Source organism: Panulirus ornatus, chromosome 57, assembly GCF_036320965.1.
Source record: "Panulirus ornatus isolate Po-2019 chromosome 57, ASM3632096v1, whole genome shotgun sequence".
NCBI classification, from domain to species: Eukaryota; Metazoa; Arthropoda; class Malacostraca; order Decapoda; family Palinuridae; genus Panulirus; species Panulirus ornatus.
The window spans coordinates 23,904,013-23,931,512 of record NC_092280.1 but is presented as its reverse complement, the minus strand read 5'-3'; the positions used below and the strand labels follow the sequence as shown (position 1 = coordinate 23,931,512).

The window sequence follows — 27,500 nt, the reverse complement described above, 5'->3', positions numbered from 1 at the left end:
ACACACACACACAGCCAGTGTTGGGGTATTGACCAGCTGGTACACACACACAGCCAGTGTTGGGGTATTGACCAGCTGGTACACACACACACACACAGCCAGTGTTGGGGTATTGACCAGCTGGTACACACACACAGCCAGTGTTGGGGTATTGACCAGCTGGTACACACACACACACACACACAGCCAGTGTTGGGGTATTGACCAGCTGGTACACACACACACACACACACACAGCCAGTGTGGGGGTATTGACCAGCTGGTACACACACTGCGACACAGACGGCTGAACAGCCATCGTGTGTGTCACAGCTGATTGGTCAACTCTGAAGTGCTTATATACGACACGAGTCGAACACGGAACACTCCAAGTTCTGTGACACGTGTTCTCTCCCATCACCACGCAGTTTCTCCCCACCACCACGCGTTGTCAACCCACTACCACGCGTTATCTCCCCACATCCACGCGTGATGTCATCATCACGCGTTCTCTCCCCAGTACGGTAAAACACGTCTTAAAGTGTCTATATATATATATATATATATATATATATATATATATATATATATATATATATATATATATATATAGACACTTTCCTGAGGAGTTCAAAGGAGACTGAATAGCGCCACAGGGTGTTCAATTATAAGACGATCAATTCTCATTAAAAAAAAGAAAAAAAAAAAACTCCCTCGTTCGGTTAGGTTAGGATTTATCCGGATCATTATGATAACGTATCCGAAATAGACGTTAGGAATAGACTACTAACTTAGTATTTCTTTCCCAGGACGATAAAGAAACCCCTCCTTTATTAACCTGTAATCACGCCAGGGGAAAATTATGAGGAGTAAGTATAGAAAATGAGAATCATCTTAAACGATTGTATTGATCCGAGTTGGTTTCTTTTTTTTTTCTTTTTATTTCTGCCCCAAGTGGACCTTTGTTCATATTTATCCCAAGGGATGATCCTGTAAGTTCATTTTCCTATCCTAGGTCGACGTCCGTCCGTTCGTTTTCCACCCTAGGTGGACCTACGTTCCTGTGGGGGGGGGGGGGGGGGGGGGTTGGAAGGTCAGTACGAGGATCATAACGTGTATGAACGACCCCAGGGAGGGGTGGGGGGGTGGTTGTTATTATAGACCAGGGGGGGGCAACCCCCCAGAGTTGGTGTAGGGAGTATATATATATATATATATATATATTATATATATATATATATATATATATATATAATATATATATATAATTCCTTTTTACTTTGTCGCTGTCTCCCGCGTTGGCGAGGTAGCGCAAGGAAACAGACGAAAGAATGCCCAACCCCCACCCACATACACATGTATATACATACACGTCCACACACGCACATATTATATACATATATATATATATATATATATATATATATATATATATATATATATATATATATATATATATAGTTGTCAAATATTCGCTTTATGTGGGAATTTCAGAAACACGGGAGTCGTCTAAAAGGTCGTGTCTATTCTATGGGGGTCGTCATTATTGGGGAGTTTTTTGTCTAGAGGGGAGAGGAGGAGGGGTCGTTTCTTAGGGCTCAGATTATGGGGGATAGGGGAGGGAGGAGGGGTCGTTCTTATTGGTGGGGATTCATGAGGGTCGTTCTTAATACCTTCTGCGGATTACAAGTCTAAGTTTCCTAGACGTCTTTATAGCGCTAATATTACCCCCCCTGTCCCCCCCCCCCCCCAGGTGTCCGGCGAGGGAGGGAGGGAGCGCTGGGGCGGGATGGAAGGGGGGTGGGTGGTGGAGGAGGAAGGGGCGTGGTAAAAGACGGTGGGCGGGGCCAACTGGTGGGGGGCGTGGTAAAAGGCAGTGGGCGGGGACCTGGTGAGGGCGGCCAGAAGACATAAATCACACCCCTCTCCCACTCCCCAAACCCCAAGACATAATATTTCCCCCTAGTAAATTGCGGTGGAGTATTCCCCTCTCCCCCCCTCCCCAAGGATTTATTTCCATTTCAATTGCTAAGAGCATTATAAAGTCCTTCAATGCCAATCCTAGAAGCGTATATATATATATATATATATATATATATATATATATATATATATAGATATAGATAGATAGATAGATAGATAGACAGATAGATACATTACTCATAGAACAGGGAAGACACATATATCTCCCCTACATTTACCATCTGATGTTGACCGTAAATCTCAAATTTGTCTGAAAAATAGATGGAACGGTCGAGGCCGTCTTGAAAAATTAACCTTCCAGTACATTAGTCGAGTCTGTGGCCCTCCATATTGGCAACCCCCCCCCCCCCCCATTTCCCCTCCATAAACAACCCTCCTTCTCCCCCCCCCCCCCCCCACCACAGAAAGTGATTCTTGGGAATGTTATTCATCGTATTTACAACATGGAAACCAAGATGCGTTTACAGTAAATCCCGCAACGTGTAAATGAAGACCGACCGCACTGGGGAAATTGCTTTCACAAGGCGCGAAGGAGCGACATTTCGAGATGGCGTGGTTGCCAGTGATCAATTACTAACAAAATATATGCGGCATTAAATTTGAAAGATACTCCCAAATGATCCCGTGGTTTCTGTATGTAAATGCGTATATATATATTATCTCGGAAGTGTAATATATGGGTTTTGATGAGATCTAGGATGAGGAGGAGGAGAGAAAAAAAAATAAGTTGAAAAGTAGGTCTTGGCAGGTCGCGAGAAACGCTGCCACTGCGCGGGTCTCCTTTTTTTAAACGACTTAATGAGAAGGGCGGGAAGAGGCGCGCTGAAGGATCATCTATATAAATACCCGCCAAGATGCTCGCTTTCTCGAAATATATATATATATATATATATATATATATATATATATATATATATATATATATATATATATATATATATATATATATATATATATATATATATTCCTATGAGTCCACGGGGAAAATGAAACACGAAAAGTTCCCAAGTGCACTTTCGTGTAATAATCACATCATCAGGGGAGACACAAGAGAGAAATATAACAGTCAGTTGATATACATCGAAGAGACGAAGCTAGGAAGCCACTTGGTAAACATGTGATTGTCCTAGCTTCGTCTCTTCGATGTATATCAACTGACTGTTATATTTCTCTCTTGTCTCTCCCCTGATGATGTGATTATTACACGAAAGTGCACTTGGGAACTTTTCGTGTTTCATTTTCCCCTTGGACTCATAGGAATATCTTGATCACGCGCAAAACTGTGATCCTTTCCAATATATATATATATATATATATATATATATATATATATATATATATATATATATATATTCTTTGGCTTTTTCCTCTTCATCTTCTCTTATTTATCCTTCATCTGTCTTTTCTTATCATTTCGTTGTTTCTTTTATATTTTCCTTCCCTTTACTACCCTTCTCCGTCTTGATCTTATCGTTCATCTTACTCTATTACTCATCTTTACTCTTTCTTCCCTTCCGTTCCTCCTCCTTCCTCTTTTAACCTTTCCTCCCGCTGTCTCTTCATTCATTTTCATCATCATTCATCTAATGTTATCGTTCGAAACTGCGGAAAACGTACAATAAATATAGTTGATGTTGGTCAAAAAAAAAATGAGAGAGAGGTGGGGGAAGGGGGCAAGTCAAGTGCTATAGATCAACTTTATTGAACCTATAAAAGCGAATGCAAGGCACTTCAGACGCGCATTGACCACCTCAACCTTCAAACCTTCAACCGGAAGGAGAGAGAGAGAGAGATTCTGGAAGAGCCAGTTTTAAAACGTAGAAAATCTTGGGGAAGGTTCAAGTTCAATTAGTGCACGACTGTACGACCCTTGAGCACGACGGTGCAACCCTTGAGTACGACGGTACGACCCTTGAGTACGACGGTACGACCCTTGAGCACGACGGTGCGACCCTTGAGCACGACGGTACGACCCTTGAGCACGACGGTACGGCTCTTGAGCACGACGGTATGACCCTTGAGTACGACGGTACTACCCTTGAGCACGACGGTGCGACCCTTCAGCACGACGGTGCGACCCTTCAGCACGACCCCCAAGCAAGGTTATACGACCCTGGAGCATTACTGTGAACGACCTATCAACAATACTGAGTACGACCCTTCACCACTCCAGTTACGACCCCCTGAGCACGACCCTCTCTATACTAACCTTGCGGTACAAGAACCAGTAGGCATCCCCACTGAAGACACGACCCCCACCCCCTCCCCCAACACCAAGATGTGGGGGATGACATGCACGCACCCGACACCCCACGGGTCGTGAAGGATAACATGCGCGCACCCCTACGGATCGTGGAGGATAGCATGCGCGCACCCCACGGGTCGTGGAGGACGACATGAACGCTCCTCCTGCTGGTTCGTAATCACAAGCATCTCACGGAACGACGCCCACCATATGGCGAATGGTTATTTAAGTCATCGTGATCGACATACCAAACAGACATGACACCTGTTGACTAGAACAGAAATATGTGGACAAACGAACGTACTAGAATATTTCCTAAGCTTATATAATATAGCTCAGTATAGCTAGGAATATATATATATATATATATATATATATATATATATATATATATATATATATATATATATATATACTTCTATATAGAGGGCTAAAATCATGAACCTTACATCATTATGCTGATGAAAATAATATATGCATTTTCTTAACCCTTCTCTAACTGTCTTTTATATCACTCCTACATTGCCACTCCCACCCCTCTCTCTCTCTCTCCCACCCACCCTAGCCCACTAACCTCCCTCCTACCCCAGCACACTCCCCTCTCCCATCCCCTGGCCAGTAATTACAGACGGTCAAACTATTGGCACAAAGGAGGGTAGAGTTGGATAAGTGAGGGGGGGGGGAGGGAGGGAGAGAAGGGTAGGAAGGGAGGGGTGGGGAAGTGTAGGTAGGGGGAGGAGGAGGACAATAGGTAAAGGGGGTGGGGAGGGTGGCGGCGGAAGGTAAGAAGAGGAGGGGGTAGAAGGGGGGGGGGGGGGGAGGCAGGCAATTAACCTAGTTATCGGGAAGGTCATAAAGGAGCCATTTTAAGGCAAGGGTCCTGAGCGAGGCCGGGTAGATGGGGGGGGGGGAGAACATGGTGTGTGCACACCCCCATAACGTACATACATGCGCGCGCACGTAACAACTACGTTACGTCCCCCCCTCCCATCCCCCCCCTCACACACACACACACACACAGTAACAAACTAGCAGATGTGTTTAGCTTTCGTACTGCAACAGAGAAGAACCACCACGCCGTCCTCGACCCTGACTTTATGTGGGTCACGATGGACCACTAGATTTCCTCTCTCTCTCTCTCTCTCTCTCTCTCTCTCTCTCTCTCTCTCTCTCTCTCTCTCTCTCTCTCTCTCTCTCTCTGCACAATTCTCACAGCACGTCTGTCCTCCTTCCAAGACGTATATAATAAAAACCCAGTCCACGATGCTGTACTACCACCCACACGACGATAAAATACCAATCTAACTATTATTTTCTCTTTTCTTTTATTAAAGATTTCGTGACGATTTTTTCCATCAATACAGAAATGAGATTCGCGTTCGTGAGTGTTTAGATCCGGTGACTTTTCAAACCCTGACGGGATCTGTTCGGCTCCCGAGTCGTCGTGTTCATCGTGTTCATATCGTGGTCTTGAACGTTGTTGCTCTTCGCTGCTTTTTCTCCCCCGTTGTCTGGTCATTTAACCAGTCCTGCTGCTGTGCTGTTAATTATTTTTTTCTTCACTGCTGAACACTTCTGGTGTGTGTGTGTGTGTGTGTCGAGCACAACAACCCATCACAACAATACACGGTGTTGCCTGGAGCCACAGGTGGCGCTGCTAACTGGCAATTTAGGGATGATATCGCTATCCCCCCCCCCCCCCCCCCCCCCCACACACACACACACACACACACACACACACACACACACACACGCGCGCGAGAGAGATTAGGATTATGGCCAATAATTGCAAAACACTTGTTTACCGTCGCCTCTCCCGTGTGTTACGTCTCGCGGTCCTTGACGTAACTCGACAGCGGGCGTCCCGTGTTACGACTGACGGAAAATGGTCAGTAATAACCTTCTTCCCGTTCTCTTTAATGGGATTATCCCACATTATATATATATATATATATATATATATATATATATATATATATATATATATATATATATATTCCTAAGATATCCATCCACTTCTTTCCTACAACTGGTTAAACAATGATGCACATTCATGAATGCCTTTTTTTTGCCTTGCTTCCCATGTGTATGTCTGTATATATATACATATTAACTGTTCGGTGTAATAGATTTATATATATGTATATGTACATGTATATATGTATGTATTCCCTAATGATCTCTCTCCCTCTATACATATGTAGTTGATCTGTGTGTGTACGTATATATGTGTAGGCAGAGCAGAACAAGATGGTATGAAATCAGCCAAATATCACCCTTACATCACCCTTAAGGCTGTATGTTACTGTCTTCCATCACATGGCTGGGAACGTCTTCTGTTCCAGCTCTCCCCCTTTCCCCCCTCCACCCCTCCCTCTTAACTGTGACGCATGAGTGTTCCCTCTCCCCTCCTTCCTCTTTCCCCTTTCTCTTTCCCACCTCCTGCTGCCATTTCAGCTTTTATGGAAAGTGAAAAAAAACCACCCTCTGCACGCCGGCCGGCCAACCGGCCCCTCTCTCTACTCCTCCATCCCATCCCAGACCACCTCCCCTCTACCCTACCCTCCGGCTGTATTTCAGCTGACACCCATAAATCCTGGCTGTTTGTGGTCTTCATCCCCCCCTGAAATACAGTAGGAATGCCTGTGTGTGTGTTGGGACGCCGACCTGAAACTGGCCATGCTTTGGACCCCTCTCTCTCTCCCCTCACTATATATATGTATATACGAATATGCTTTATATTTATACTGAAATATATTTTATGGTTATATTCTGTTCATTAAAAAAGGCAGTGCTGTATTCATGGATAGATTCATGGTAGGGATATATTACTCGGGTGTTGGGTAACGTAGTTTGTCTTTCTGTCTGTGTGCCACGTACTCATATCTCTCCCTAATTGCAGGAGGAAGATCACCCTGGGATTGCTTCCCCTAGAGGAGGGGAGTGGCCAGGGGCTTCCTGCAGGTGGTCCCCAGTGGCTGGACGTGATCAACGGCAGCCTGGGGCAGTGGCCAGAAGGCGCGACCTCAGACCGAGACCACCTCCTCCCGACGTGGCTGCGGGAGGAGGAGGAGGAGAACAACGCCACGGCCTGCGTCGGCAATGCCTCCGTCTGCAACGCCACCGGGGTGTACTCCATCCACGACACTCCCCCGCCCTTCAGCCTCCCGTCCACCGTCTTCATCGCCGTCTGCCTCACCCTCTGCATCGTCATCACCATCCTGGGCAACATCCTCGTCCTCATGGCCTTCATCTGTGAGCGAGCCATCAGACAGCCATCGAACTACTTCCTCGCGTCGCTGGCAGTGACGGACATCCTCATAGGCAGCGTGTCTATGCCCTTCTACACCGTGTACGTCCTGGTCGGCTACTGGGACCTGGGGCCGATCCTGTGCGACCTGTGGCTCTCCGTCGACTACACCGTCTGCCTCGTCTCGCAGTTCACGGTCCTCCTCATCACCATCGACAGGTTCTGCTCCGTCAAGATCGCGGCAAAGTACCGCGCGTGGCGCACCAAGAACCGCGTCATCGCCATGGTGCTCGTGACCTGGGTCATCCCGGCGCTGCTCTTCTTCGTCAGCATCTTCGGGTGGGAGCATTTCATCGGGTACCGCGACCTGGTGCCTGGGGAATGCATGGTCCAGTTCCTGAAGGACCCGATCTTCAACACGTCCCTCATCGTCGCCTACTACTGGATCCCGCTCATCGCCCTCTTCGTTCTGTACGCCGGCATCTACCAGACGGCCTACGAGATGTCCAAGAAGGCGCGAGAGAAGCGGAAACAAGCTCAGGCCATGATGAACCTCAAGCCTGCGGCGCCACCTGTAGGTTGCAAAAGCAGCCCTGTGCCGGCGACAAAGGCTGCGGCGCACACTGCCCAGAAGACGAGCATCGGGGGCAAGAGCAGCGGTAGTGGCAACGATGATAGCGGCGGGGAGGGCAACAGCGGGAGGACAATGACCGTATCCAAGACCCAGAGTACCCTCCTCAGCCAGGACAAACCCAGGTCTGAGGCTCACGTCACCGCGCCACACCACACCACCGCCAACCAATCCGCCTCCTCGCAGAAGGCCTCGTCGAAGACGGAGACGACCTGCTTCATGGAGAAGGTGTTGGAGAGGGACCTGGAGAAGTCGAGCAGCGGGATCGAGAGCGAGGACGAGAAGCGCGACAGCAGCCCAAGCCTTCCCAAAATCGACCCCCCAGCACCTCCGGCAAAGAAGGCCCCGACGAGCGAGTCGTTGGCCAAGATCCCCGAGCAGTGTCTCCTGGACTCGGAGAACTCCGATCTCAGTCTGGCCCAGCCCGCCATCCACCCTGTGCCGGCAGACTCGGTGGCGGCCATCCTGGGCACCAGCCAAGGGAATAATGGCGGCGTCTACAACGGCTTGGGTGGCGCTACAATGTCACCCTTAGCCGACCTTCCCATCGTGCCTCCGCCGCCCGCGTCTAGCCTGCCCGGCGTGTACCCCCTGGCAGCCTCCACGCCCCTCACGCCTTCCACCACCGTTATGATGGAACCCATCGCACCTCCGGCCATGTTCGCTGACCTCCCGCCGCCGCCGCTACCCCCCCAGAGGCCGACCTCCCTCGACCTCAAGCTCAGCTCCCCGACCTCTCTCGCCTATGACTCCGTCATGTCCATGGACACCAGTGACATGAGGTTCATGGACGAGAGTTCGGTCGTCGTTCCCTCGCCCGTGGTTGAGACTCCACCGTCCTCGAGCTGGACGCAGCAGGACGCCACGATCTCGCCCGAGGACATGGCGCGACGCCTGGACGCCTTGGCCACGGATCTCTCGCCGACAAACACCGTCACGCCGACTCCGATGCCTTCCATCAACGGCAACGGGTCTCTCGTGGAATCCGTGAGATCCACGCCCAAGCCGCCGCAGGCCTCGCCGCTGAAGACGTCGTCAACCACAGAGTCCAGCCCACCGATGGCTCCGCATCCGACTCCCACCAACGAGCCGTCGCCGAAGCCAGTTGTGACGAAGGAACCGCCGCCCGCTTCCCGCCCAGGAGACCCGGCCACGGTTGCAACCATTACGTTAGCTCCCCCTCGAGTGTCCCTAACGCCCAGCGTCCAGTCCAACAGCATCCAGAGGTCTGGTGGGGCCCCGGCCAACGGCGGGCCGCCCAGCGCCTCCTTCACCCCGACCAGCAGAGGCCGCGAGAGTAGCATCGACTTCGACAGCTGCGCCGAGCCGTCCCGCGTCGAAGAGAAGGCCAAACCGAAGAAGGACGTCTTCAGGTCCCTGGGGAAGAAGATGCGCCTGAAGAAGAAGAAGAAAGACCCGGAGGAGAAGAAGTCCAAGTCCCACAACCGGGCGAACAAGGCCCTCAGGACCATATCTGTGATCATGGGCGCCTTCGTGGCCTGCTGGACGCCCTACCACATCTTGGCCATCATGGAGTCGTTCTGCCTCTGCACCAACGGCCACGTGTACATGTTCTTCTACTTCCTCTGCTATGCCAACAGCCCTCTCAACCCCTTCTGCTACGCGCTGGCCAACCAGCAGTTCAAGAAGACGTTCATGAGGCTTCTCAAGGGAGACTTCCACGTCACTTAACGTCTCGTCTTAGTCGTAGTCGTAAAAGTGCACCACAGTTGTAAAGTGTATCATAGTCCTAGGGTAGTAGTGGCTCTCGCCTTCTCTTTTCTTTTTTCGTACCGTAATGACGACGTAAGCTGGTTATGAAGTGGGACCCAAAGTTTGTTCGTTCGTAGGAGGAACGGCGGGAGATGCGCGAGCGAGGCTTCAGGACGACGACGACGACGACGACGTGGGTCGGGTACAGAAAAAGATCTCTCCGGCGGGAGGTCATCATGCTGCTGGAGGAAAACGAAGATAGAACCTAGACTCTCTCTCTCTCTCTCTCTCTCTCTAAAGCGTACTCCGTGTACGGCGAATTAATGCCAGAATTTTAAGGCTAAAATATAATACGAGAGAGGTTCTTCCACTTACTACGGACTGGTGGCGTGCGAAGAAAATGGATTGAGGTTAGGAACTGCTCACAACCGAATGCAGATTGACTGGTTAGGTTGTTCAAGTCGAGGGAGGGGGTCATTATTAAGTCCATCAACGTCGAAGTTATAATAACCACGAGGTGAATAATTTTGAACACCTCTTCATCATAACCCATGTGGCCCCCCTGCGTACAGATGGGTGGCCCCCTGCGTACAGATGGGTGGCCCCCTGCGTACAGATGGTTCGCTGTGGAGGACAGCGGTCAGGAGGACCGTTAGACAAGAACATTTACATACGGAAGACTAAAAATCTCCACAGCTGACTGGTCGTCACGCAAGGAATCGTCCCACGCAAGAAATCGTAACAATCAAATGTAACTTGTTTTTTTCCACTCACTCCAAAATTCGTGCATACTTTCTCCCTTGTCTCTTTCTTCCCCTACCCCCGCCCCCCCCCCCCATAATCCTCTCTCTCTATTTCGCTTTAAGACCAGGCCTTGTGATGTGGACTTCGGTCCGTGACTGGAGCCTCCAACGAAAAGAAAACAATATAAATACACCAATCTAAATAGTACGAACTCGCGTGTCTTTGAAAGCCACAACCCCCAGCTCCGTTTTCTATGAGATGTGTTATCGTCCCGGGTCCAATCACCTCCTCATCCGATTTCTATTCCGCTTCCCCTCTAATTAGGAATAGCTATATTGTCCCACGTATCTTAACCTCGCGTAATGGGCTAATTTCCCCCAACTTCGTTTCTTAAGTTATAAAAAAAAAAAATCGTAACTATTTCACACACTTTATAGGTCTAGTAATAACTCGCACGCCATGTCTCGTGATAAGAGTTAATACTGCACAGGATCATAATTCCTCGGCACAATTGCCACGCACAATTGCCACTCATGAAAAGGATTATATATATATATATATATATATATATATATATATATATATATATATATATATATATTATTTTCCATGTAATCTTAGTATCATTTGATCTAACTCTACAATTTTTTTTTTTTTACACATCAGTTTTTTACACACACACACACACACACACACACAGTGACGTGACAAACGTATGTATTCACTCACAGTTGACTTTTCTTTAGCGCGCGCGCGTATCTCTAAAGCGTTTTACGATTGGAAACGGAGATAAGCCGGCCTCATTAGCGTATATTGCAAGACGTGGTGGAACGCACGGGCCACACGGAGAGAGAGAGAGAGAGAGAGAGAGAGAGAGAGAGAGAGAGAGAGAGAGAGAGAGAGAGAGATTAAATAGATATGAGAGAGAGAGTGATTAAATAGATGTCCCTCTCATTCTGCTTGCTGTCTACTGCGCACTTCGTCTTTTCAAATGTGCGTACGAGGGTACGCCCAGGCCAGCCACGTCCGTGTGTGGGTAGGTGGGGGGGGGGGGGGGGGGGGGGGTCTTCTTCGCGGGCGTGAGGGGGTCGGATGGGCGTCAAATGGACGGAGAGGTCCAGGTGACAGAGAGAGAGGTTATTCCCTTTGCGAGTGAGAGATACTGGTCATTCAGCGAGACGAGAGAGAGAGAAAGAGAGACTTCTATAAGCTATATCACACTCCTGGGAGAGTTCTATATCACACACGTATATATCTATCTCTCACACGAGAGAGAGAGAGAGAGAGGAGGGAGGACGCATATGTATATGTATTTTGAGAGATTTTTAGTACACATAAATGTATATAATCTAAATATATCCCAATATATTTTGAAGCATGATATGAAGCGAGTGAATTTAAGTTTTAGAGACTCTTGCATTAGAGGTTGTTATTGCGTGTTTGTATCACGAGTTATTACCAAAGAGTTGTACAGTGCTATAGTCGACTTTATGTACAGTAGGCGTTAAGGTCCAATATGCATATTCGTGTTCGACGTAATGAGAGAGAGAGAGAGAGAGAGAGAGAGAGAGAGAGAGAGAGAGAGAGAGAAGTTGTATATATAAGTGAATGTAGGCGAACTAAACACAAACGAGCCATTTATTCTTTATCGTAATTATACGACGAACTCTCACAATCGAGCGTTGATCTCACAGATAACGTGTTGGATGATGACGACTCTGGATCCATTGAACTAACATTTCCTTTTTCTCTTTTTTTTTTTTTAGAATTCTTTGAGACGGATCACAACCGCTTAAACCAACCTCTTTGAACCTCTGTGAAACACTACCTTCCCCAAGACCCATTAATCGGAAATTACCCATTCACGATACCCATATATCCCACATTAATATAATCGTAAACTAATGAGTTTGGGAGATCGGCTTTTTTTTTAATTAATGTAATGAAGATAAATATCATCGATACGTAAACAAAGAAGACATTCGACAAGTACCTGTAATAAATGACATGATAACTAGATGCGTCTTTATTAATGGCCTCTTTATCTCGTCATCAAACCTGTTATCTCCAACGGGTCATTGACCGTTCATGATAACGAGATAAACATTAACTGAAGTATGCAAATCTTCTTTATCGGTCAGTTATCATAATGATAAACGAAAGCTACGGTTTAAGGAAACTAAGGAGAGACCTTATCGTGAAAGGGTCGCGTATTACGATGACAACGAAGCATACTATACGTTACAAAGATAAAGGAATTCTCTTAAAAGTACAATGCAAAGATACGCGACCTCGTGCGCGCGGTGGACGGGCGAGCTCCAGGCACAGCGGGGGCCACCCTCATCACCAATTACAGGTCAGCATCAATTTACAGGTCAGCGGGTCGTCATCATTATCCTGAACTGGAGGTCAACAACCGAGCTGAGTGACAATGAGAGAGAGAGAGAGAGTGGGGAGAGGAGAGCCCACCCCCCCTATCGCTCCACCTCCCCGAGAGGAGAGGAAGAGGGGGAGGCAATCCCCCCTCTCCCCTTCCCCAACTCCTCTTGGCTATATATCTCCCCCCCCCCCCCCCCTTCCTCCTCCTCGTTAGCAGGATTGTTAGCATTGTTAGTATAGCACCTTCGTTAGTGAACTTTGTTACGAGCTGATTTTTTTTTTTAGGTGGGGGAATGGGGGGAGGGGAGGAGAGGGGGGAATGGGTCATTTGTTGTTTGTGAGCGATTACCAGTGAGAGCTAATTGGCTTACCTGCGTGGTCGCTTGTTATCTTTATTATCTGAATTCATAATACGTTACATACATACTCTTGTTATCTTACTTCAACGTTAAGATAACCGACCCCCGGTGCGACCCTTGAGCACGACGGTACGACCCTTAACCACGACGGAACGACCCTTGAGCACGATGGTACGACACTTTGAGCACGACGGTACGACCCTTAACCACGACGGAACGACCCTTGAGCACAATGGTACGACCCTTGAGCACGACGGTACGACCCTTGAGCACGATGGTACGACCCTTGTAGCACGACCGTGCGACCCTTGAGAATGACGGAACAACCCTTGAGGATGACGGTACGACCCTTAGGTGTAACGGCCTGGCCAAAGGGGTCATGTCAAAGGCTAGGCCAGCTTAAGGATCGTTAACCCGTCCAGTTCAAAGGTCGTACCGTTTTCTTCAAGGGTTGTACCGTTTTCTTCAAGGATCGTACCATTTTCTTCAAGGAACTAATACAAATCAGTCTTGACTTTTCCCTTTATCTACCTGGCTCAAGATTTGTCTAACTGTTGCGTTCTTAACGAGTATGAAACACGATACGTCCAGAGTATTTTATCATGAAGCAATTATCTTTCTCCACATATCATTTACTACCGATATACAGTACGTTACCTTTAACAACGCCACATGTTACTATATTATACCGCATATACCTCGAGTTTACTCCCGCCTCATTTTTCCTCAACCTGTCATTTAAAATCTAGAGAATGCGTGTTTCTTTGGCCTCTATAAACGCTCCAAAGTTCCATGTTCTCTCAGCCAAGCATACGTTTAAATCATACAGTTAACAATTAGGGTGTGTATCTAAGTCATTTTTTTTTTTTCTGTATTAAATTATACTCCTACTGGTAAATCTCGTGTCTATACCTTCTTTATGTGCTTCTTCCACAAGCCACTAGTTCTCTTTCACTCGCATTATATGTGTAAATGTGACCCTTGTGTATAATGGTGGTTTAGCTACCTTTCGCCCCACCCCCTCCCAACACCCCTTCCTATACACACACACACACACACACATATGAAATATACCGTGGATGAAGAGCATGAGAGATAATGTAAATAGTTAATATATAAAAATACAAACTGTGAAGCCAATTTGTTTTATTAACACAAAACCTACATACACAATAACCATCGAACAACGTAATACACGATTGTTCCTTATATATATATATATATATATATATATATATATATATATATATATATATATATATATATATATATATATATTCTCCTATACAGCCAGCAGTGTCTAGTAACCTGCACGCACCAATATCCCCGCTTGAAATATGTGGTAAACCGTAAAAACATATATCGCAGCAACCGTCGAGGAATTTTGGTCATCACCTCGGCTCTGAATGTACATAAGTGTATACAAAGGTAAGAAGAAGTACAGGAATAATGGTAGGTGTATGCAATGATGACGGAGCAAACACGGAAGAAGAGGACATTGTACTGTGCCGAGAAGAGAGACCTCGGAAGTGCAAGAGATAGCAAGTGTGTGTCTTCCCACTACCACTATCACCTTAACGTAATCTCGTAACTGATAAGAGAGAACACATCTTCCGAACATGATACCATACGGGGTAAATTCGTCGGGACTAAACTTCAACAATGAACTTTGGCCGTGGTAACGGGCACAAAGCATAAACCAAATTGAACATTAAAAAAAAAGAAAATAAATAAATGATAATAAATCTATGAACACACCAACCCACACATGTCGATAACATACAATGCCCTCCACAACGTTACCAACCCACACCATGCATAACAAAGAACCGGCCACCCTTTACCAACGTACAAAAATGAAAACGAATGAGTTCAGAACATATATAGGATAATGACTGACCATACCCACCCTCCTATTGCCAATACAGAACCCGATGATTCCGCACGTTGTAACGGTACAGTATATATATATATATATATATATATATATATATATATATATATATATATATATATATATATATGCCTTCGTTTGGTCATCAGAATGTCTTTTCCCTATACTTAACACTATTCTCTCTCTCTCTCTCTCTCTCTCTCTCTCTCTCTCTCTCTCTCTCTCAGAGAGGGAAATACCTCTGTTCTTCAAACATCCGAGTGAGAAATGACCCCAGGAGGTCAGGTCAGGTCAAGCGCCTCACCCACACGGCCCCAAGCATATCAACAACCAGTAATCCTACACATCACTCGTTAATGTTACTCTTCCAGTCTACGACGGGAATATCTCTCTTAAATCTATTCCCTTGGAAGCATACGAGAGTTATGAGAATATCAGCGAATATCTGAATCCCAGGCAACGGCGAATATTCCCACGATTATAGGATATTCCGACCTCTGCCACCCATCAACAGAAGATTCAATAAAAGAGGCGGTTAAATCTTCGTCATACTATCCAGAGTGCCACCAAATATTCCCCCAAATACCCTAGATAGATCACCGATATTCATGACAAAGATCTGAATATCTTCCGCGCCACTACTAATTACCTCGTCCAACCAAAGATCCCAGCAGACAACACACACAAAAATATCCCAAATATTTTCAACCTGTGAAACCCCGAGAATATTCTCCATCACCTCTACTTCGAATTTTCCGTACTCCTGGCTCCCACGGAGACTCCATCGTGCTGAGTGGATTCCTCCCTACCTGAGACTTTCCCTCATGCTAACTGATGATGAGTGATGGAGAGGTGGGAGGGAGGAGTGGAACCGTCATTGTACTGTCTACCAGGGTCACTCTCCATCAGGCTGAGTGTGGACTTACCAAACGATACTCCATCATACTATATGGTGAGGGAAGTGGGGCCCCTGCACTAATAGGGACTCCATCACACTGACTTGTGATGGAGAGAAGGGTGTGAAGGAAGCATATTCAATCCTTCTAGGTGACTCCATCATACTAAATGGTGAGAAAAATAGATTCCATCCTACTAGGGACTCCATCATATTGACGCGTGATGGAGGCGGTTGCCAGGAAAGTACATACCATCCTTCTAGGGACTCCATCATACTGACTAGTGACACAGGGGGGAAGGAAGTGCAACCTTCCCTCACCCTTACGACCAATTATCCATCATTCTTAACCCTCCCTCGACGCCTGGGGGTTCCTCCATCTCCCTACCGTCTCCCAGGTGATGGAGGAAGGCTGTATGGGGTCCTGGCCAGCCATGTCTGTGGTCTCCTAACAACAATGACCCCAGAAAAACAAGTGCAATATCACTAATGACCACCAGGGCCAAAACTACCCACTAATGACCATCAGGGTCAAAACTACCCACTAATGACCATCAGGGCCAAAACTACCCACTAATGACCGTCAGGGTCAAAACTACCCACTAATGACCATCAGGGCCAAAACTACCCACTAATGACCATCAGGGTCAAAACTACCCACTAATGACCATCAGGGTCAAAACTACCCACTAATGACCACCAGGGCCAAAACTACCCATTAATGACCATCAGGGCCAAAACTACCCATTAATGACCATCAGGGCCATAACTACCCACTAATAACCAATGAGGGACCACAACTACCCACTAATGACCATCAGGGCCAAAACTACCCACTAATGACCATCAGGGCCAAAACTACCCACCAATGACCATCAGGGCCAAAACTACCCATTACTGCCTCCCTAAGCAGTTCGCCCATGACCCCCGTCTCCAATCACTGCTTATATATACCAAATGTAGGTCACTAAAAAGGTCATATTGATGACCTTTTAATGCACAAATGGTCATGCAGGCCTTTATACCAACTATAGCCTTAATCACTTCATTCTCCAAAACATTTATAATAACCAATGAAAGGCTTTGTGTAGATTTACTGATAATTTGTGACGCAAAGGTCAAAGCTGGGTTTACTTAAGGTCACACATCCAGAAGGTCAAAAGCTGAAGGTCACAGAGAATCATTTCAATAGACGGATCGACCCAGAGTTCTACACACCCAGAACTGTACTCGTATCCCCCTCGCCCCGGATTACACATGCCCCCAGAGAGAGAGAGTGTTACCTAACCCCCCCTTCTCACCCCAGACTCAGGAGTGCTTAATGGCTGGCTGGCTGGCTGGCCTGAGCCATCTTACATCCTTCCACGTGCGGAATATCTGCTCTTACTTCCCTCTCCTGCCACCACCGCCACCGCCACAAAGCTGTAACGCTAATCCCCCACATCTTTACCACCACACACACACCAATGCCTCGCTCCTCCCACACCCCCACCATCACTCGCTATATATATATATATATATATATATATATATATATATATATATATATATATATATATATATATATATTTCTTCATATTCTTTGGTGCAGACTTTTCCCGTTTCTCTCTCTCTCTCTCTCTCTCTCTCTCTCTCTCTCTCTCTCTCTCTCTCTCTCTCTCTCTCTCTCTCTCTCTCCTTTTTTTCCTTACATTTTCTCTTCTCCAATTATGACGAAACTTCTATAAGGATTTCTATTCGTGACTGGGGCCCCTCCTCACAGTACACACACACACACACACAGACACACACACACACACACACACACACACACACACACACACACATATATATATATATATATATATATATATATATATATATATATATATATATATATATATATATATATATGTGTGTGTGTGTGTGTGTAATATGAACCGACTCCTGTAAACCATTTATTCCAAAGATTGCATTTTTCCCTTAATGAAAAAAATAGAATAAAAAAAAAGGAAAAACATATTCGGGAAAGTTTTCAACTTAAAAAATTCCTGACTGGAGATTATTATTATTTTCCCAGAGGCATCTGAACCCCACACCTGAATTAAAAAAAGACAAAAGAAGGGTTCCCTCCAGTCGATATATATATATATATATATATATATATATATATATATATATATATATAGATAGATAGATAGATAGATAGATAGAGAGAGAGAGAGAGAGAGAGAGAGAGAGAGAGAGAGAGAGAGAGAGAGAGAGAGAGAGAGAGAGAGAGAGGAGTCATGAAAGGTAAGACATTCTGCTGTAAGGAGGTCCACTGTCGTGGTGTGTGTGTGTGGGGGGGGGGGGAGGTGTCTCTGAGCAAGCCCACCGTAAAACCACTCCTGCAAAAATCCTATCCCGATGGGGAAGAGGTCAGTGGGGGAATCCAGCCAAAGACTTCCTTCACTGATACCCTCCTCCTTACACCCACCACCAACCCCCAACCCACCTCTACCACCGGAGCCTGCGAGATCTCCGCTGCCCAGGGGGGACTAACCCCACACCACATTTTCTTTTTTTCTCTCTCTCTCTGCGGTCTCTCTCTTCCTCCCTAGTGGGTCTGTGAACATGACAGGACTGGTGGGTGCACTCCGGGCCCCAAGTTTCTTATCCTCGAAGGACCGTGGCTTCCGGCCTTACATAGGCAGATATCACCTCACTATATGAATGATATTCTATCAATTATATTCGACTCCGTGGTATATGTATGATAGGGTTGAGCATGACCTTACACACATCAACAACCACCAGACATGACAGACACATAAGAAAGCAATGAGGAAGGGACAGACAGACAGACAGACAGGCACATAAGAAAGCAATGAGGAAGGGAAGGAACAGACAGACAGACAAAAGGCTTCGATATGAACATGGTCAAGCGGTTCATAAGCTGCAGGAACACGTGCGAGAGACGAGGACATTTGGGGGTTAAGAATGTGACCCACACACACACACACACACACACATTTACACAGGAATGCACAGTAAAATCAGGGGCGACTCGCGTAAATACTCTGGCGTTTTCCAATTCACGGAAAGAAACACATGTTAAGCCGAGATTTAACACCAAATACTGTCCTATACTTTGCCCAGACTGGAACCAGAAATTCTATCCACATACTTTGAGAACGAGAAAAAAAGAGAAAGAAAAAGTATCAGAGCAACTGAGAGAGAGAGAGAGAGAGAGAGAGAGAGAGAGAGAGAGAGAGAGAGAGAATATACAATTCTTGTTACATACGTGTTTGGGGAGAGGGGATTACATAACCACAGCCAAATTACGAAAACTCCTCCAATTAAGAGATAACACCTAAATTCCCTCACTGAGATAACGTACAAGACTGTTATTCACAGCGATACCACGATGAACGCTCAGGGTTTGGAAAGACGATAACAACAACAACGACACCACACTAAGATCGCCATCTATCTATCTATCTATCTATCTATCTCCACCAGGTGACGAACATATACACATACCTGGGCTGTGAGATCACGTATTACGCTTAATATCGCCGCTATGCAGACGATACGGAGATGATAAACCAAATGAATTAATCAAAAACGCAATTATGTTAATTCAAACTATAGTTCAAGTTACACTCAGGCGTCGGGCATAGCGTGTGTGTGTGTGTGTGTGTGTGTGTGTGTGTGTGTGTGGTTTATTGGTTAGCGTGTTCGGGAACAGTGTCGGGCAACACGCGTTCGATATCGGATACTGGGCATAGTTGGCGAAGGTTTACCTCTGGTATGTGCAAAGTTGGGGGTCCTTAGCCAGCCATTCAGAGGCTGAAACAGACACACACACACACACACACACACACACTCCAGAGGCACGTATGGTAAAGGGAAGCTTATATATATATATATATATATATATATATATATATATATATATATATATATATATATATATATATTCGAAGAATAACGTCTTTCTTCATATCTACAACCCTCCCCACAACTTCACTACGTTATCAAATAATGGAATATATGGAACACCTTTACATCATATAGGAAAAGACGGACTGACAGAGCAAGCGGCTTATATATATATATATATATATATATATATATATATACACATAAATCCATATACACACCTCCACATTCCTGGGGATCCTCACTCACTACCTCATAACCATCCCCTGTTGAGAATCATCTGAGTTCCGTGAATATTTGCATGTCTCACAAAGCCGTAGAGCAACAGTAGACTTGTTCTGCGACGTCTGGCAAGCTCATACTACCTCTCCTGACGAGGGATACAGGACTCCTAATATGATGTCTGGGGACTAAGGGCGCTTGCTTACCTTGAGGTACGCTGCTGGGGGAGAGGGAGGGAGGAGGACACATATGGAGGGGGGAGTATATATACACACAGAGAGAAAGCATCATTAGTCCAATGGAAAACTATATATATATATATATATATATATATATATATATATATACAAAAAAAAGTCAGATTGAGAGAGAGAGAGAGAGAGAGAGAGAGAGAGAGAGAGAGAGAGAGAGAGAGAGAGAGAGAGGTGTCACTGACCTTGACCTCGTACGTGCAGAATAAGAGCAGCACACTCCAGGTGTCTGACGGCCATTAGGGCCAAATTGTGCGCTAATGTCTCCTCTACACAAGAGTGATCAAGAAGACAACACGGTTATGTAGGGAGGCGTGATGAAGAAGGAGTGAGGGGGGGTCACACCTGACCACAGTGGTAGTGGGAGACTCCTCCACAGCAACGTGTGTGTGTGTGTGGTCACAGTTAACCACAGTGGTAGTGGGAGACTCCACCACAGCAACGTGTGTGTGTGTGTGGTCACAGTTAACCACAGTGGTAGGAGGAGGACACTACTCCACAGCAACGTGTGTGTGTGTGTGTATGTGTGTGTGGTCACAGTTAACCACAGTGGTAGGAGGAGGACACTACTCCACAGCAATCGTGTGTGAGGGTCACACTCCACCACAGTGGTAGCAGGAGATTCCACAGCAACGTGTGGATCGGGGCCAATCCCCCTTGCAAGACCCTCCTCCTCCTCCTCCTCCTCACACGACGCTGGTGTGTGAGCCTGACCGCAGTCCCACGTTCGCCAGGGCGAGGTTACCGCCAGTCAGAATAGCTGTCATGAATTTCAATCGCCAGGGTAAAAAAAAAAAAAAGGGGGTGGGGGGAGTTGATATCCCCTCTCTGGTGGTGGTGTAGTGAGAATTTTTACAGCTGCCACGGTGATTCCTGTCGGCCCTTACAGTCCTGATATTCTCTCTCTCTCTCTCTCTCTCTCTCTCTCTCTCTCTCTCTCTCTCTCTCTCTCTCTCTCTCTGTGTGTGCGCTTCGAGTTAGCCCTGCTCTTAACCAAAAAAAAGAAAAAAAGAATACCGCTATTATCATCACTATCATCATCATCATCATCACTATAATCATTATCGTCACTACCACACAACACGAAGCATTCCTTCTCCAGGGGAGACCCCGGGGAATGAAGGTCTGCGCCACGTACAGAAGCGGAGAAAGGCTGCACTCCTTCGACGTGACGTTTTCACTCGCTGTATCGCCTCCGGAAATGATTTTTACAGAACTATGTAATGATGAACACCAAATAAAAATAAATAAATACAGTTGTTGTTCAGCCCGACTCGCGACGTGGCAAATGAAGTTCAACGTAAGAGATGTGAACAAATAACACATTATTGAAGGCTAAAAAGAAGAGAGAGAGAGAGAGAGAGAGAAACTCGCTAGTGAGGTCCTACTGTCTCGTTTTCTAATCCGCAGAACATGTAAATGATTACGGATAATGTTGCAGCAGCTCAAATAAAAAAAGAGACAGACAAAAAAGATATCACATACCGGAACTATAAAAACAAAATACATTACATTAATAATTAATAACACACGAACTGAACAAATACATCACATTAAGGAATAATGATAAACGAACTGAACAAAAACACTACATTAATAATTAATTAATAATAAACGAACTGAACAAAAACATTACATTAATAATTAATTAATAATACACGAACTGAATTAATAATTAATTAATAATAAACGAACTGAACAAAAACATTACATTAATAATTAATTAATAATACACGAACTGAATTAATAATTAATTAATAATAAACGAACTGAACAAAAACATTACATTAATAATTAATTAATAATACACGAACTGAATCAATAATTAATTAATAATAAACGAACAGAACAAAAACATTACATTAATAATTAATTAATAATACACGAACTGAATCAATAATTAATTAATAATAAACGAACAGAACAAAAACATTACATTAATAATTAATTAATAATACACGAACTGAATCAATAATTAATTAATAATAAACGAACAGAACAAAAACATTACATTAATAATTAATTAATAATACACGAACTGAATCAATAATTAATTAATAATAAACGAACAGAACAAAAACATTACATTAATAATTAATTAATAATACACGAACTGAATCAATAATTAATTAATAATAAACGAACTGAACAAAAACATTACATTAATAATTAATTAATAATACACGAACTGAAGTAATAATTAATAATACACGAACTGAACCAAAATATTACATTAAGTAATAATGATAAACGAACTGATAATATTATCGTTTTCTCCCTCGAAAGCATTATGGATTTTCTCTCTTCTATAAAGCTCTTTTTTTTTTTTTAATTCATGGTTTATCATCACGATAAATAACAACATTTATCTTACCCCGATCATCCAAGTGGGCGAGGCAACCCATTGTGGGGCGAGACAATGAGACACTCAAAAAACATTTAGAACAAAAAAAATGATAGAAAAAAACCTTCGTGGTAATTTAAGGAACACAGCCAGGCATTGAACACCTGTAACAACGTCGTCTGGCCAAGTGTTCAATGACGCCACAACAATGGAAGGCCTCCCTCCCCCCTCATTCAAAGATAAGAGCAGACGATTATGATCATTATGATCATCATTATCATCTTCCCTAACCCCCCGTAACCCACCCACCACCACCGTCTGGTAAATTATCATATGAGAGAACTGCGCGGGAAAATAGCCTGTCCAACTCATTTATTATCTTTTCTTTTTTCTTTCTATAATGTTTATGAGGATGCGATGCGCAGCTTATCACACAGGCCAATCAAAGGCTACTACTACTACTGCTAGTTTCTCTTCCTCCCCTCTCTCACCTCTCTCTCTCTCTCTCTCTCTCTCTCTCTCTCTCTCTCTCTCTCTCTCTCTATCTATCTATCTATCTATACGATGTAAGTGAGTGGAATAACTCCCCAGTAGTACCTTCAAAAAGCAGAGGAGACCAGAAACTTGCCCACACCACCCCCCAAGGACCAACGAGCCAGCCTTTCCGGCCACAAGACGGTGGGGGGGGGGGGGGGGGTTAGGGGGTAGACAGGAGGAGGTCGAGGGTCACACCTCACCACATCCATCACATCGAAGCTAAAATTCGCTCCTCACTTAAGAATGGCAATTGTCTCCCCTTCCCTTCCCTTCCATCCCCCCCCCTCACCCCTCCCTCCAACCCCCACCCCGTCCCTCCTCAACCCCCCAACCCTAACCCCTCCTTCCCACCACCACCACCACACGCACATTTCCAATTCCATCTAACATTATTTGCCACAGAGAAAAAAAATTCCTTTAAAGTCTCTGTCATAGTCTGGTCGAGGATACCGCTATATTACCCCCCCTCCGACGCCCACGCCTGAGGTCGTCAGGGATTAAAGTCCCACGGTCCACGCACCTGGTGTCAGGCTTTGTTATACAGCACACCCGCCCTGACACGGGGACCGGCCCGGTCAAGTGCTCAGCACGAGAGACCAGGAGTAGAGTAAGACCACGGCGATCACTAAGACCTTTTCCTTGAAAGGAACCGCAGGCACACCGACCCTACAAACACCTCTTGCACAGCACCTTCATCCCCTCCTCCCACAACATGCCACACAGTCGACGGTTCGGTTTAGAAAGACGTAAATATAGTTCCAAAGGTAAAGTGATGATGGTTAAGCTCTCTTTGGCTCGCCGCGCTGCTCCGTGGCGAGCGACAGGGGTGTACTTCTGGCCGGCAATGACCTCCAGTAGCTGGGCAGGAGGAGGGAAAGAGGGAGGGTGTGTGTGTGTAGCTGGGAAAGAGTGAGGGAGGGGTGGTGTGTGTGTAGCTGGGCAAGAGTGAGGGAGGGAGGGAGTGTGTGTGTGGTGTGTGTGTGTCCCGGGGGGGGGGGGGGGGGGGGGGGGGGGGGGGAGAGGTCGTTAGAGTGCATGGTTCAAGCAGTATAATTCATGACACCCTCCTACCCCCGCAGCATGCATGTCAGGCGCTGTGTGGCGAGGACGGAAGCTCTGGTGTTCACCATGATGATAGCAAAGATACCAGGGTCGTCGTCTTATCTCGGCTCTTAGATAACTCTGTGTTATCTTGCTGGTGTCCTTTTTTTTTTTTTTTATGCTATTTCCCCCTTGGGCACGACGGCACGGTCCTTGAACACGACGGTACGACCCTTAAGCACGAGAGTTCGACTTGTCGTGCCGTCGTGTTCAAGGGTCGTACCGTCGTGCTCCAGGCTCGCACCGTCGTGTTCAAGAGTCGTACCGTCGTGCTCCAGGGTCGCACCGTCGTGCTCAAGGGTCGTACCGTCGTGTTCCAGGGTCGCATGGTCGTGCTCAAGGGTCGTACCCTCGTGCTCAAGGGTCGTACCGTCGTGTTCGAAGGTCGTACCGTCGTGTTCAAGTGATCATGTTCTCTTGAAAATCCAGACTCCACTGTGGCACCTACTGCCACACCTTTATGGAGCAGTATGACACATCACAGATCCGTACCATACCATCACAAGGTAACGTTTCCGACCACACGAACCATACATCTTATTACACTCGAGAACTAACAAGTCTTGTACACGGTTTCTTACACCCCCTCCCATGTCTCGTACACGGGTTCTTACACCCCCTCCCATGTCTCGTACACGGGTTCTTACACCCCCTCCCATGTCTCGTACACGGCTTCTTACACCCTCCACCTCCCATGTCTCGTACACGGGTTCTCCCCCCCCCCCCAGCAGCGGGGTTATGGTGGACGCTAAGTGCTGTATGAGGAGATAGTGACATCTTCTCTGAAGGGACTCGAACCTCTTCTGAGAATGACTACTACTACTACACACACACACACACACATACACACACACTGTACAAGCACGCACGCACGCACGCCGTGATGGTGTGAAACACACAACCTTGCCCTCCCTCATTCCTTCCCAGCCTGGGAACTGGGGGTCGAAACCAGCTACTTACCTACCTCCCCCCCCCTCCTCTCCCTCCGTCTGTGGGGAGTCGTTGGTGCTTGTTAGCGACAGAGAGAGAGAGAGAGAGAGAGAGAGAGAGAGAGAGAGAGAGAGAGAGAGAGAGAGAGAGAGAGAGAGGGGCTGGAAGTGGAGGAGGCTGGGAGAGGGAAGAGGGAGAGGTGAGAGCAAAGAGATACGGGAGCGGAATGTGGCGGAAGAGGAAGTGAGAGAGAGAGAGAGAGAGAGAGAGAGAATGGGGACACGGACGACCGCTTAGGGCTGAGGACTGGGGGCCTTGTTAAGCCCCCTACGGTCTAGGTCACCGGGGTCACTGGCTGGTGATCGTTGGGCGGAGGGGGAGGGGGTTGGGACAGGTGAGTGGGCAACACTGGGGAGGGATGGTGTAGGAGGGGGGTAGGGGTCAGAATGAGTGTTCAGGGTCTGGTCCACTAAGGGTTCGAATCTTGGGCTGTGTGTGCGCGCGCGCGCGCGCGCGCGTGTGTGTGTGTGTGTGTGTGTGTGTGTGTGTGTGTGTGTGTGTGTGTCTTACACCTGATTCATTTACCCAAACTGTAATCTAATATTCCGTCGTCCACACTCACAACTGGTTCTACAACCGTTCGTACAACCACAGCCGTATTTACTCTCACAACCATTCACCCGGTTCTCGTACTCGCTCACATCCACTCTTACTGCCACTCTGTCACACTCGCCACCACTCTCACAGCCTACTCTAGTTACTCTCACAGCCGCTCAAAAAAAAAAAACCACACTCGCTCACACATCACCACCACTCTCACAGCCTAATCTGTTACTCTCACAACCGCTCAAAAAAAAAACCCACACTCGCTCACTCACATCACCGCCACTCTCACAGCCACTAAATTACTCTCGGTCACTCACAACCCCTCTCACGGCCATTCCCTTACTCTCACAGCCACTCAAAACCACTCTCACTCACTCACCGCCACTCTCACAATAGGTTCTACGTAGGTGGGAATTATACATTCTCCCTGGCCTAGGGTTGGTTGGGGGGTGGGGGGGGAGGAGAGCTGGTGAAAGGGGGCTTTGGGGGGCGTGGGGGGCGGGGGCTAGGCTGGAGGGTCTAAGAGGAGGGGAGGGATGGGGAGGGGGGGGGGTGCCTGAGGTGCACTCCAGGCGAACTTTGAGATATTCACGCCTGGTCCACAGCCAGCCCGGGGACCTGGCCATGGTTTGGCTTCGTACAGTCTTCCCAGAGTCGCGCCCCGCCGTGGTGGTTGTGGTAGAGAGGTGTGGTGGTGGCTGTGGTAGAGGTGTGGTGGTGGTGGGTGGGGAGGATGGTAAGGTCTGGTGAGGCTGTGGTCAAAGCAACATCCAACGTAATTTGGCAACACTTCCTTATGGTCAGGCGGGAAAAAAGGTGGTGGTGAAGTGAAGAAATGTGACAACACCCCCCCACGCACACGTGACGTGACGAGGAAATGTGACAACATTGCATGTGACGTGGTAAGGCCATGTGACGACACGTCGCACGAGACGTGGCACCACTGTGTACCACATCAACAAACACACTGCGTGTCACCCGGCAACACAATATCAAGAAAAACAAAACAAAAAAAATTGGGTAATTTCAACAGTTTGTGTTGGTCGAGATGGACCAAGATGCACTCACAACCATAATATAAGCCACGTACGTACACACACACACCCCACCACCACCAGCACCACCACGTCTGTCTACAACCCACGACCTACAAGGCGTGGAAAGACAACTTCACCGCGCGCCAGGCGCGCGTTCTTGACCTCCGCGGCTGTTTACCACCCGGTCTCGCTTCTCAAGAGAGTCTTACAAGAAAAATGAACAACGACCAGAGAGAGAGAGAGAGAGAGAGAGAGAGAGAGAGAGAGAGAGAGAGAGAGAGAGAGAGAGAGAGAGAGAGAGCTAATTCACGCTGAATCATAGCTCCCCCCCCCCCTCCCCTCCCTAACGTTACAGTAGAACAGCATTGACAGAACTAAGACAAGACATGCAATATCATTAACCCCCCCCTTACCTTACCCCACCCCCCCTCCCCATGCCCTGGCCTGTGTGTGTGTGTGTGTGTGTGTGTGTGTGTGTGTGTGTGTGTGTGTGT

The 27,500-nt window shown here is 46.7% G+C and overlaps 1 protein-coding gene and 1 long non-coding RNA gene across 4 annotated transcripts in view; one reads left to right on the top strand and one right to left on the bottom strand.

Annotated features, from left to right (window-relative positions):
* The window catches only part of LOC139766294 (muscarinic acetylcholine receptor gar-2-like), a 314,717-nt gene extending 303,657 nt beyond the window's left edge, over nucleotides 1-11,060 (top strand). Inside the window, exon 2 of one of the 2 annotated variants that reach the window (XR_011716833.1) lies at nucleotides 7,110-7,244. Coding sequence is in view for 1 of the 2 variants with exons in the window: in XM_071694746.1 (XP_071550847.1) it covers nucleotides 7,110-9,780 (2,671 nt within the window). In the remaining variant the exon portion in view is untranslated. Of the gene's footprint in view, nucleotides 1-7,109 lie in introns of both variants that reach the window. The other variant, XM_071694746.1, reaches the window with a different exon arrangement.
* Nucleotides 1-27,500, bottom strand: part of LOC139766295 (uncharacterized) — a 162,721-nt gene that overhangs the window by 35,558 nt on the left and 99,663 nt on the right. The gene's annotated exons all lie outside the window — the stretch shown is intronic.